The 14376-nt window shown below is 41.4% G+C and overlaps 1 protein-coding gene across 3 annotated transcripts in view; it reads right to left on the bottom strand.

The window, feature by feature from the left end:
* Positions 1-14376, bottom strand: part of NEK10 (NIMA related kinase 10) — a 178153-nt gene that overhangs the window by 11694 nt on the left and 152083 nt on the right. For all 3 annotated transcript variants that reach the window (XM_043509011.1, XM_043509009.1, XM_043509010.1), the window contains 4 exons: positions 8662-8772; positions 6182-6290; positions 4226-4278; positions 4075-4130 (listed from right to left, as the gene is read on the bottom strand). In XM_043509011.1, the coding sequence (XP_043364946.1) occupies positions 4075-4130; positions 4226-4278; positions 6182-6290; positions 8662-8772 (329 nt within the window). The remainder of the gene's footprint in view (positions 1-4074; positions 4131-4225; positions 4279-6181; positions 6291-8661; positions 8773-14376) is intronic.

Here is a 14376-nt window from a genome sequence, read left to right as displayed (position 1 = left end):
GTGTTCCTGGAAGAACTAGGGAGCTGTATTATTGTGCTGTATGCAGTCAAACTGTAGATTTTGCATTTGCTATCAAATACAGGATACGTCCACCCAGCAGCTGGGAGCATGTAGACAGCAGTGTGGGCACAGCACCATGGGTTGCAGCTTGGGCTAAGCCACCCAAGTACAAACCCACACATATTAATACAGAACTTTGAGTAATAACTCATTTAAACTACAATACAGAAATGTATTTTCTGCACCCCTCAGAAGCAGTGCAAAGGCTTTGGGGAGTCAGGGGTAACAGAGCTGAAGGAGAGGGAATTAATTGCTGGGAAGGAGCCTGGGAGTGAACCTGGAGGGTTGCTGGATGTGGGGGGAGAAGTATGGAAACTTTTTTGGGGCGTGATTTTTAGGGAGTTGGGGAGCCTCCTCCATGCATATCCTGGCTGACCCCTAGCCTCTCCCATTCAGTCAGGCACATCTGCCCCGTCCCTGTGTGTCCCTGGAACACCAATCCCCCATATATCCCTGCATCTCCATTCTGCCACCCTCTCCCCACTGTCCCCATGTGTCCCTGCATCCCTCTGCCCATGTGTCTCAGCACCCCAACTCAGTCCCCCCATCATCATGTGACCCTAAATCCCTACACCCATTCAGCACCTGGCTCAATGCTATCACCTCATTAGCTCCAGTGCCCTGCCCCAGTCTGTCCCCCCACTGTCCCTTCTGAACCCCATTCTATGTGATCCTCCAGCAGCTTCGTGTGCCATACTCTGTCCCTCCCCCACATATCCTGTGCCTTCTCACCCAGCCCTATGGGCAGGGCACTATGAGGAAGAAAGCCTTTGCACCCTCCCTCTCCGTGGCTGGCTGCTCCAGCCCAGAATTGGCTGCCCTCTCTTCTGGCACCACAGCAGCTCCTGGTGGTCAAAAGGTATAACTGCAGCGCCTCCCCAACAGAATCAATTTTCTGCAGAGGAAAAAAAATCTGTGGGGGGACATGAATTCTGCACATGTGAAGTGGCACAGAATACCCCTAGGAGTAAGTACTGTCAATTCCAAGTGTTCAAATATCATGAGTCAGGGCCCAGAAATCAAAAGATTGGCTTACAAATCATGAGATTACATTTGGCAATCTTTTAATTTGCCTCTTCTTTTTTAGCCTCTAGAGTTCATGTTTTCAGGCTTTTTTCCTGAAAAATGAATGCTGGAAACTTATTTTAAAAGAGAGGGAGAAAAGCTGTGGTTCTCACATAATCACTCATCCCCGGGTGCTAGGACTTTATAAGAAAACAAATATTGCCAGACTTGTGATGAGAACTGGCAACATGACAGGCACCTGTGCTGCACTATTGGAAGGATGAAGTAAGCTCAGCGCAGCAGCAGCTGGAGCACTTTAGCTCCAAAATTCCATGGATGAAAGCGCACAGACTCTGACCACTCCATTTCCTCTCAGAAGCAACAGCTTTAAGTGGTTTCATGCCATAAGCCCTGCAGGCCCTGCAACACTCCTGCGGCTCACTTTAGAAGCTCCAGAGCTAGATCTAGAACACAGCATTTTAAACAGCCAGGAAAGTTAAAAGTAGAAGGAAGGTTCAGCATATTGCTAGAAGAAAAATGCACACAGACTCCTGCTAGTATTCTATGATTAATAACTTTTTTCAAAGCCTTATTATTTATGAACTGTTGCCTAAGAAAAGGAGATAATTGAGGATTGCAAGGAGTCACATGATATGCTGGATTAGTGTTGGAAAGGTTGTAGTTATTCCTGAGACAGTCCACTGTGTATGTAGAAGTAGGAGGAGATCAAGACTCCCTTAGGCAAGGCAAGGCTGATGGGATGCAGCTGTGAGGTCTGCAATCCCATTTATGGTTAGTGCAATAAGGCCAAATAACAATGGACACTGACAAGCAGCACGGATTGCAGTTTGGGGAGGGTGATTTGTCCTTTCAGTCAGCTTGAACTGTTTGGAGATTTAGAGATACAGTAAAACCTAATGAGGTCTGTCTGTTGGCTACATGAATCATCCTGTATGGGACAGCTGTCAAAATTGCATTGTTTGGCTACCAAGACAGTGAGTGCAGAGAAACTAATGTGCGGGATTCGGAGGGCTCAAAATAGAATTGAGCAGAGCATAGTGTAGGAAACATGGTCATTTGTCAGGAAATGCAGATGGTAGACTTTGAAAGTAAAACACATTTTCTGAAAGACAGGGAGAAATATGGGGGCCACTTGATAGTGGTGAAGGGGACTGGGGAAGGAAGGGTATTGTAGTGGCAAGGGAGCCAAGCATAATTATGCAAGACAGCAGATAATAGGATGTATGTTGAAGAGTAACTCCTGGAATAACTGCAAGAGAATGTACTGTAGGCAGTGACATTTCAAAAATCTAACCATGTGTACTGTCTAAATACACATTCTCTGAGAGTAAGAAATAGTTAAACTTCAAATTCAAATAATACACTTCCAACAAATGAGCGTGAAGGGGTCCCATTCCACACCCTCCCAAAAAAATGTATTTAACTATGGGGGGTCAATTCCGGTTTTGCCACATGCTGCTCTAGGATCAGGCCAGGAAGCAGCGTCTGACTCAGTCAATTTGACTTCCAGTTCCCCATTGCTCCAGGGGGACTACCCTGGGACAGCTGTCCCCCAGTGTGTGGAGAAGGTGGAGCCAATACTCCATGCATTCCCTGTCCACATGCATGCGGGCATGTAATGACCCAGTAGTGGTTGCTCTTCCTTTGGTGCTCCTACCAACAGCACGAGCAGACAGCATAGGGAAGTAAGAAAGTGATTTATGCCCCTTTGTTCCCCTGCATGGCTGTGTAGGAAGAGTCATAATCTCTCCCATAATGTGGGATTTCCAGACATTTAGAAAAATATTTTAAAATGTAGATACCAAAGAACAAGATATGTTAGGGAATCCATAACACACATGGGACCAGAGCTGAGAAATAGGTATCGGAACTAGAAGACTGCGAATATGAACCGTTTTGGAGCTGCATTAATACCCAATTCCCATGCAATATGCTGACATACACACATACTTTGCAGCAATGCTAATATCTATGTATAGTTCCACTAAGCAACAGATTCTTTTTTATACTAATGTGTGTAAAAGACTCCTGCCCACATGCACCAAACACCTGCCTAGTTATATTTAGTCTTTGTACGATGTTTTGTGCCAGTCAGTAGGCATGAGGTAAATGCCTATAAACCTGAGGTACATTTATATAATAGCCTTGTTAGACCTATGCAAATACCACTGAAGCATCAGGAGCTGCAGGTGCTTCTCACCTCTGAAAATGAGGCCACTTTTATTTAAGGCCCCTAAGCATACATTTAGGAGCTTTAATTTTAGGTCTCAACGTTTGAAAAAGTTGGTCATTGGCAACAGGAGCAGACTGCTGGGAAAGACAAAGGAAAGAACCAAAGATGATCCACTTCTTCAACAGGGGAAACATGAATTATTAAAAATCTGCTGAAGGTACTTTAGGGCTAGATGGGTAAACAGAACTAGAAATACTAGGCTTGTGTTATTCTATTTTCCATGTAGTATCTCCATGCATAATCCTCTTTATGTAGAGTGTGTGTGTGAGTCAGAGAGAGAGAGAGAGACTGCGGCCTGCAGTTTCAAACACACCTTTATTTCACTTCCCCCTGCTTTTTTTTGTTAGCACCTACATTTGTTCCTTTTTGTACTGCATCCAAACATTATACTGACTATGCTAGCTAGGTTCAGTCTTGTAGCAGTAGGGGTTTATGACAAAATAAACTCCCATTAAAATGAATGGGATAGAGGTGCCTTTTGTTTCAACTGAGTTTTCGCATGGAATAATGAGAAGACATTGCTACCAAGGAAACACCATTCTTCTCTGTTAGCAAAGAATACAGCAGCGGTGGCTGATCTAGAAGACTGGCTAAAATGTCCTAAATTCTATCCAGTCCAGGCCTATATGCCATAACATTATATGTTACATTAAAACTGAAAGAGAAAGCTACATTAGGAAATAAAAGAAAATGTATCATTGGCTTACCACATCATAATTTAATGTTTCCTTTTGAAACTGAACTTTGAAACTCACCTGTTAGAAGTGAAATTGTAATAACCACTTTCCTCCAGAACCTCTTCAATCACAGACTACAGATTAAAGGAAATTCGGGTTAGTAAAAAAATATATATCCTGATTAAAAGTAAGAAAACAAAATTGTCCATGAAGAACGTGAAAAACTGACCTGCATCTGTTCATATGTCATTCCTTCCTCCATGTCAAAACTACCAGGAAAGCCTATAAGGCAAATATGAGGCAATGTTAAATCACTGAATTTTTGGCTTAGATGTGCCTCATCAGAGTTTCTTAGCAATCACAGCATAGCCAGAATGATAACAGAACAGTTTATTAACAAGAGAAATGGCTAATCTTGATCTTCATCTGTTTTTGCTGCATTGACCACAGTGATCATGGAAACTGGTGGGAGGAAGAAATTCTTACAGTACGATTTGATCTTCTGGACATTCATATGTGGTTGTGATCATAGAGTCATAGAAATGTAAGGCTGGAAGGGACCTCGACAGACCATCAGGCCAGCCTTCTGCTCTGAGGCAGGACCAAGTAAACTTAGACCATCCCTCACAGGTGTTTATCCAATCTGTTCTTAAAAACTTCCAGTAATGGGGATTCCACAATCTCCCTTGGAAGTCTATTTCAGAGCTTAACAGGAATAGTCTAGATTAGTTTTGCCAAGAGTCCCTTCCAGTTCTATGATTCTATCCTTATAGTTAGAAAGTTTTTCCTAATATCTAACCTAAATCTCCCTTGCTTCAGATTAAGACCATTACTTCTTGTCCTATCTTCAGTAGACATGGAGACCAATTGATCTCCTTCCTCTTTATAACAGCCCTTAACATATTTGAAGACTGTTATCAGGTCCCCCCTCAATCTTTTGTCCCAAGACTAAATATGCCCAGTTTTTTAACCTTTCCTCATAGACCAGGTTTTCTAAACCTTTTATCATTTTTGTTGCTCTCTTCTGTACTCTCTCCAATTTGTCCACATCTTTCCTAAACTGTGCCATCCAGAATTGGACATAGTACTCCAACTGAGGCCTCACTAGAGCTGAGTAGAGCAGGACAGTTACCTCCTATGGTTTATACACTACACTCTTGTTAATACACCCCAGAATATTAGCCTTTTTTGCAACTGTGGACTCATTCAATTTGTGATCCACTATAACCCCAGGTCCTTTTTAGCAGTACCACTGCCTAGCCAGTTATTACCCATTTTGTAGTTGTGCATTTGATTTTTCCTTCCTAAGTGTAGTACTTTGCACTTGTGTTTATTGGGTGTTGCTAAGGATGGAGCTCATTGTCTGCAGGATTGTTCAACTTAGGTGCAAATCACATCTGATGATAACTACATATGAAAAGTTTCAGAGTAGCTGCCGTGTTAGTCTGTATTCGCAAAAAGAAAAGGAGTACTTGTGGCACCTTAGAGACTAACAAATTTATATGAGCATAAGCTTTCGTGAGCTACAGCTCACTTCATCAGATGCATTTGGCGGGAAAAAAAATGCATCCGATGAAGTGAGCTGTAGCTCACAAAGCTTATGCTGAAATAAATTTGTTAGTCTCTAAGGTGCCACAAGAACTCCTTTTCTTTTTACGTACGAAAAGTATACATGTTTACAAGCCCTTGTATGGAGAGTTCTGTAGCAGATGAACTATGTTTTACCGTTTCCTCTCCAGCTCTCTGAGGCCCCATCCAGAGAGGAAATTAAGTCATGTTAGTGCAACCACTTTAAAACATTGTATAAGAAGAGCTCTTTCTTGCACAGTGTTTAAATATGACTTTGCTTAAGACCCAAGTGGAAGATTTTCAAAGACACAAATAAGAGGCACCAAATTCCCACTGACTTTCAATGGCAGTTAGGCACCTAACTGCAATTTGTCTCTGAAAAAATCCCCCTCACCCCCAAACTCAAGAACATATTCTTTTAAACGGTTATTTCTGGTTCACAGTCACAAAGTATCCTGTCTTTTAAATCAGTTGCGCAAATATGACTTAATTGTCAGTAAAGACAATAACTGATAACAGAGTTAATTTCTCTTGACTGAAAACTTCCAAACTCAATACCAGGTACCCGACTTGAAAAGTGTATTTCAGATCATGGGTTTTTGTTTGCTTTCCTTACTTGTTCCATCATCTGGGGCCAATATATTTCCCCCTGAGGAGTGAAGTAACAAATGGCAATCTGCTATAAAAAAGTTGGGCTCAATCAGTTCAGGAGAACCCTGAAGCAGCTGGAAAAAAGCAAAAACCATATTAAAACTACATTTTTTACACCAAAAACTTCCATCACAGAACATAAGTAGTTTTTCACTCTCCGAAAATCCAGAGTTAGAGGAGAAAAGGGCTTTCAATACATTTTAAATAAATAAAGAACTGGTCAAATCCGTCATGAATGCTCTACTTTCTTCCCTTCAGAGGTGTTTATCAAACACTGAAGGCAGCCAAACTGCACTCAGTATAAGCCTCACAGCTATGTGGTTCATGTAAAAGAAATATTAAAGTGCAAATTTGTATGAAAACAAAAAAGAAAAAATGTGTTCTCAAAACTAGGGGAGAAATAGTCAATAGTTTGAGACTTTCAAAGTTTGGTATGTAAAGTTAGGTTCCTAAATTCATATTTAAATTGCCTGATTTTCTGTCAGTGGGCTCTCATCACTTTTGATTTCAAATGACTGCTGTGAACATATGAAAATTGAGAATCAAATCATTTTGGGGTGTCTACATAGGGATGTAGGATCCAGTATCATTTTGACATTACAATGTCATTTTTGTAGATAAATAAGAAAGAAATGTCTGTTCCCATACTCTACAGTATCTCCAGCATAATCAACACTCTTCTCATTTTAATGCTGTAGAATCACATTGGTTAGACACACACAAAACCTATTATGGGATGTCCCGTACTCCACCCTCACCTCTGGCAATGCAGGAATCTTTCTAACAGTCTGTTATTCTAATCTAATCACCTGCTTACTCTAATTTTAGATGTTTCAGGCAATAGGCCTTCCACCATTTCCCACTGAAAATGGTTGTAAAATATAACAGATATCATTGTCTGGGAGGGTCTTCCAAGGCTCATCCTAAACTTTTCTCTACTTAATTGCATCCCATTAACTTCTAGTTTTACTACAAACTACCCTTCACGTTGGTGGCCCTGGGCTGAGATTCTGAAATTTGCCACCCAACTCCCACTGACTTTCAAATATTTAGCTTTTACTTCTTCCTCATCCATCAATCCTCCCAGCCCCCTGAATGTTTCTCATTGTTCTATTTACTGCTTCCAACTTGCCTACATTTTTCTGGTAGGGAGATATTTGGAACTGAATTCAGTCTTCCAAATACGGTCTCCCCACAGAAAGGGATTATCATCTTCTTGTACGACAATGCTTCTGTGTATGTGGCCCAGAATCACAAAGGCTGAACCTATATCTGACCAGAAAAAAATATCTTTTAATGCTTGCAAGTCTTCAGTAATTTTCAAGTGGTGACACTGAATTATTGCTAACAGACTAGTCAACAATTAGGAAGAATAATTTGGCTTCAAGAGCATTGGGCAGTTTCAGTGCTTTCTAAGAGTTCATGCTTTGAGTAGAAAGATGTTGTTCCAAAATACCAAAATGTTGGTAATGATAACATAACAGGAGTTGACATAATCAGCTCTATTAGTCTTTAACAAACAAAGTTAGCCCTCCTCTCCTCCCCCACCCCCCCAGTTTAAACACAAACAGTTGCAATTTGATCCTAGGACAAGAAAAGGGAAGGTTAAATTATATAAAAAAATGCAACCCTATTTGTTCTGTATTGTGAAACATTTCTTGGTAAATAATTAATAAAATATTTATGCTAACAGAGGTCCATTTTTGAGACTACTGAGCGAGGGAAGCATTTGCATTTTAAAAAAAATAGCAAGCATTAATTTTCCTTTAAGCATTATGCCTTGAACTGAAAAAAAATCCATTTCATATTTATAAAATAAAGATATGAGAATCATCATGTTATGTTATAAAATACATTTCAGAAACTGTCTATGTGACTGTTTTGATCTCCTGCTGTTTTATTTTAAATCGCTCCCTGCTACTATCCTGATCTGATCCATGAAAGGAAAAACAAGTTCTCTGATCTCTGAGGAGGTGGATTTTATGTTTTGTTTATTAGCAGCTGGCTGGATCTTTCCATTTACAATGTGTGTGCCTCTGATCAAAGACAAAATCTTAAACCAATCTGTATCACTGCTTATCTAGACCTTCAGACTTATCAACTAAAAGGTAGCTAAAGCATTTGCCTAAACATTTTCCATAAAAATTGAAAACAACTTCAAATTAATCAAAGTTTTTGTGATACTAACTAAAAATCGTTTACTGGCATCAGAGTGTGGGGATAATGCCAAAGATTTAATTATTTGAAAACATAAGTAAGTTTTTGTTGAATCAGATACTTATTTTTCATGACTAAACTAGAAGATGAACATGAAGAACTTTTCAGAGCATCTTAATTAACCTTTATAAAATTCTTCTCCCCCTCCCCTTGATTAATTCATATAGCATAATTCAAATAGAAAAGAGATAAAGACCACAATGGATGGTACGTCTCACAATACTGCACCTTTTTAACTTCCAGTTTTAAATTACAAGGATTGCTCTGTTGGCTGAAGAGAGATTTCTTGAATCTCTCAATAACTCTTCTTTTCAAATGGCAATGCAAAGCTGGAGGAAGCTATAGGGGACAGAGAAACAGCTGTTATCACTGCTCAATTTTGACTCCTCTACAGACCACATTTCCTACAATGTTATTTTTGAAAAGGGTAGTTACACTGTATATGTAGACACTGATATTTAATAGCCCAAGTAATAAACTACTGTACAGAATCTGAAACAATGCATATTGTAATAATGTTCTTTTGTTCACCCACCCTGTTAGAAGGTGTTGGAACCTGAAGAGATGGTAACTGGGCCTTGCTCACTGTGACAGGTGTAGTTTGTTATATTGATTGTGGATATAGAGGGGGAAGGACTGGCCCCACTGGTCAAAGTAATCTAACATCTGGGACTAGGTAGTCTTAAGGGAGGAACCCTAGGAAGAACAGATCCTGAGGAGAAGGCTTGGGCTGGATTTTGTGTTGGTTATCTTGAGTTACCAGGATTGAAATCAGTGGAACTATATATGAGGATAAGGGCTTGATGCAATGCAAAATAAAGTGAATGGGAATCTTCCCCTTGATTTCAATGGTCTTTGCTTAAAGCTGTTATGTACTACTCAATATGATTAAGTGTGGATGAGTCTGGCCCTTCTATTGTAAGCTTTCCAGAACAGGAACTTTATATTTTACTTGTCTATAAAGCATCCAGAAAGGTTTTGACTTTATACCAATACAGGAAAATTTTCCATCTATGTTCTTGTGCATCAAAATCCATTCCCCTCTTTTTCCTCTGTTTAACAAAGAAAAACATGCAGCATATTCCAGATGGTGAAATAGGTCTCTTTTAGGAGAATCCTCTGAACTCTCTTCTTTATGAAAGATGAAATCTTTTGTGTTTGAATTTTTAAATCACCTTTCCGCTCTAAAAATAAATGTAAAGTCCCAATTGTTAGTCAGGCCCTATTGTCAGGGCAGTTTTTACTTATAAAATCATAAAATATTAGGGTTGGAAGGGACCTCAGGAGGTCATCTAGTCCAACCCCCTGCTCAAAGCAGGACCAATCTCCAACTAAATCATCCCAGCCAGGGCTTTGTCAAGCCTGACCTTAAAAACTTCTAAGGAAGGAGATTCCACCACCTCCCTAGGTAACGCATTCCAGTGTTTCACCACCCTCCTAGTGAAAAAGTTTTTCCTAATATCCAACCTAAACCTCCCCCACTGCAACTTGAGAACATTACTCCTTGTTCTCTCATCTGCTACCACTGAGAACAGTCTAGATCCATCCTCTTTGGAACCCCCTTTCAGGTAGTTGAAAGCAGCTATCAAATCCCCCCTCATTCTTCTCTTCCGCAGATTAAACAATCCCAGTTCCCTCAGCCTCTTCTCATAAGTCATGTGTTCCAGTCCCCTAATCATTTTTGTTGCCCTCCGCTGGACTCTTTCCAATTTTTCCACATCCTTCTTGTAGTGTGGGGCCCAAAACTGGACACAGTACTCCAGATGAGGCCTCACCAATGTTGAATAGAGGGGAATGGTCACGTCCCTCGATCTGCTGGCAATGCCCCTACTTATACAGCCCAAAATGACATTGGCCTTCTTGGCAACAAGGGCACACTATTGACTCATATCCAGCTTCTCATCCATTGTAACCTCTAGGTCCTTTTCTGCAGAACTGCCGCCTAGCCATTTGGTCCCTAGTTTATAGCAGTGCATGGGATTCTTCCGTCCTAAGTGCAGGACACACTTGTCCTTGTTGAACCTCATCAAATTTCTTTTGGCCCAATCCTCTAATTTGTCTAGGGCCCTCTGTATCCTGTCCCTACCCTCCAGCGTATCTACCTCTCCTCCCAGTTTAGTGTCATCTGCAAACTTGCTGAGGGTGCAATCCACACCATCCTTCAGATCATTTATGAAGATATTGAACAAAACCAGCCCCTTGGGGCACTCCACTTGATATCAGCTGCCAACTAGACATGGAGCCATTGATCACTACCCTTGAGCCCGACAATGTAGCCAGCTTTCTATCCACCGTATAGTCCATTCATCCAGCCCATATTTCTTTAACTTGCTGGCAAGAATACTGTGGGAGATAGTATCAAAAGCTTTGCTAAAGTCAAGGAACAACATGTCCACTGCTTTCCCCTCATCCACAGAGCCAGTTATCTCGTCATAGAAGGCAATTAGATTAGTCAGGCATGACTTGCCCTTGGTGAATCCATGCTGACTGTTCCGGATCACTTTCCTCTCCTCTAAGTGCTTCAGAATTGATTCCTTGAGGACCTGCTCCATGATTTTTCCAGGGACTGAGGTGAGGCTGACTGGCCTGTAGTTCCCAGGATCCTCCTTCTTCCCTTTTTAAAGATGGGCACTACATTAGCCTTTTTCCAGTCGTCCGGGACTCCTCCCGATCGCCATGAGTTTTCAAAGATAATGACCAACGGATCTGCAATCACATCCGCCAACTCCTTTAGCACTCTCGGATGCAGCGCATCCTGCCTCATGGACTTGTGCTCATCCAGATTTTCTAAATAGTCCCAAACCACTTCTTTCTCCACAGAGGGCCGGTCACCTCCTCCCCGTGCTGTGCTGCCCAGTGCAGCAGTCTGGGAGCTGACCTTGTTCATGAAGACAGAGGCAAAAAAAGCACTGAGTACTTTAGCTTTTTCCACATCTTCTGTCACTAGGTTGCCTCCCTCATTCAGTAACGGGCCCACACTTTCCTTGACTTTTTTCTTGTTGCTAACATACCTGAAGAAACCCTTCTTGTTACTCTTAACATCTCTTGCTAGCTGCAACTCCAGGTGTGATTTGGCCTTCCTGATTTCACTCCTGCATGCCTGAGCAATATTTTTGTACTCTTCCCTGGTCATTTGTCCAATCTTCCACTTCTTGTAAGCTTCTTTTTTGTATTTAAAATCAGCAAGGATTTTACTGTTAAGCCAAGCTGGTCGCCTGCCATATTTACTATTCTTTCTACACATCGGGATGGTTTGTCCCTGTAACCTCAATAAGGATTTATTAAAATACAGTCAGCTCTCCTGGACTCCTTTCCCCCTCATGTTATTCTCCCAGGGGATCCTGCCCATCAGTTCCCTGAGGTTGTCAAAGTCTGCTTTTCTGAAGTCCAGGGTCTGTATTCTGCTGCTCTCCTTTCTTCCTTGTGTCAGGATCCTGAACTCGACCATCTCATGGTCATTGCCTCCCAGGTTCCCATTCACTTTTGCTTCCCCTACTAATTCTTCCCAGTTTGTGAGCAGCAGGTCAAGAAGAGCTCTGCCCCTAGTTGGTTCCTCCAGCACTTGCACCAGGAGTGCAGTCCCCTACACTTTCCAAAAACTACTTATATCTGTCATCATTCCAATGTGGAGGATATAGTCATCCTATAACACATATTACACTTTGGGCTTGATTCTCCACTGCCTGGTACTTTGCATAATCATTTACCCCTGTGCACAGAGGGTGTAAAACTTCCTTTCTGATTTGGTAGCACTTGACACAATCACAGTGCGCTGGTGCAAATAGCTACACAGGGTATAACTCAGTGGAGAATCAGGATCCTTGTGTTCAAATTGTTTGGACCAGGATTATATTCATAGATGTGATTTAACCCATGTTACACTTCATAAATTTATATGAACAAATGCCATTTATAACTAAATGGAAACTTTTTGACACATGAAAGTTTTGACCACTATTCAGGCCATCTCCATGTATCTTGCTATAAAGTCTACTTGGTGGTTTTTTTGTTTTTGTATTTGTATTTTTCTGAGAATAACTGTGGTTATTACACTAGTATAAATCCAGAACAATTATACTGACTTTAATGGAGTTACTCTTGATGTACACAGGCCAAATTGAGATCAGGACCTGTGAGCTTCATCAGAACCAGTTACATCCAGATATATGCTGCTTTCTTTTCACGTAGACACTGTCTTTCATATGTTGTATTGTAAACCCTTAAGAACTTTCAGCCAATCAGATGATGAATATTTCTAATCCTATCAGTAAGCAGAAGCACGTGATACCATGTGAATTAATACCAAATACCTGCATATGTTGGGGGCATTGTGAGGTACAGGGGTTTAGGGAACTGCAACTGAAATTAACCAGAGTTGTCTCAGCTGCTGCTGTCTGATTCCAGATTCTGTTTCCATGAAATCAGATGTTAGATCAGTGAAAATAAGGCCAAGGTTTTACATAATGGTTTTTAAAAAACTTATTCTTGCATTATTTTTCAGAGACCAGACCAAAACCTGTTTCCATGGAAACTGGATTGGAAAGACTGCTGGCAGCCAAGAACCAGCAATAAGAACTCTCCCTTGTAAACTTCAGCTTCTATTTGTCAGCTGAGATCTGCAATTAAGCATTTTAAAAGCCAGCTACATATTTAAAGTCTGTTCTTCCTCAGATCTGTAAAAAATAAACAAATAATTGGAACTCTCAAGGGATCTGGTTACAAGGCATGGAGCCTTTCATCCATAGGTCACCATTTCAAATCTAGCCCAAATTGAAAGCATTGTTACTGCTGAAAGATACTGGGGACTGCTTGGATTACAAAGCATTTTGAGACTGGGTGTGAATGTACCCTTACTTCAGATAGCTATAATACACACTTAGGGTGGCACACCTAAAACAAGACCTGTCTGGCCAGAAACTAGCACTATGTGGGTGGAAGGATTTCATGCGGTATTGTGACCACAGTGGGTGGGTGTGTCAGGGGAAGGCAGAACAAATAAAAACTGGGAGAGACTGAGGCTTTGTCTACACCAGATTTTTGTTGGTAAAACTTTTGTCAGTCAGAGGTATGAAGAAACACCCCTGACCAACAGAAGTTTCACGGACAAAAGCACCAGTGTGGACAGCACTATGTCACGGGGGGTACACTCTCCCACCGACATAGCTACCGCTGCTGGTTGTGGATGGTTCAATTATACTGGCAGGAGAGCTCTTTTCCACTGGCATAGCACAGCTACAGTGGTACAGCTGTGCCGCTCTAAAGTCTGTAGTGTAGACAAAGCGTGAGGCTATGGCTATACTACCATTATGTCGGCAAAACTTACATCGCTCAGGGCTGTGAATATTCCATCCCTCTGAGCAACATAAATTACGCCGGCATAAGCACTAGTGTGCACAGCGTTACGTCAGTGGGAGAACGTCTCCCACCGACATAGGTACTGCCGCTCGTTGGGGTGGATTACGTCGACGGGAGAGCACTCTCCCATCAGCATAGAGCGGCTACACAAGTGATCTTACAGCAGTGCAGTTGCATGGGTACAGTTGTGCCACTGTAAGATCTCTAATTTAGACATAGCCTGAGTAACAGACTGACAGCTGGAAAGGCATTTCAAAGCATGGTGTCTGATTCCGGCAGAAACCTGGGGAGTGGTTTTTGGGTCGGGTGCAGATTGAAAAGAGTGTTCTTGGTCCTGTGAGCAAAAGAAGCTATTTCCTGCTATTTGGTTCCCTCTGTGTTCACAGACACGGGATGTTTATACATTTTCTATAAATAAACAAAACTGCATCAAAGAAATACCTATCACCGAGTTGTACTTCCAACTAGAATATCCCCAGAGCCCCAAACTCTGACTAGCCACGTGGGTCGAAAAGAGGCAACAGTATCAACATTTTTACTGGTTTCAGAGTAGCAGCCATGTTAGTCTGTATTCGCAAAAAGAAAAGG

Source organism: Dermochelys coriacea, chromosome 2 (genome assembly GCF_009764565.3).
Source record: "Dermochelys coriacea isolate rDerCor1 chromosome 2, rDerCor1.pri.v4, whole genome shotgun sequence".
NCBI lineage: Eukaryota > Metazoa > Chordata > Testudines > Dermochelyidae > Dermochelys > Dermochelys coriacea.
The sequence above is the reverse complement of the archived record's forward strand: the minus strand, read 5'-3'. Positions and strand labels throughout refer to the sequence as shown.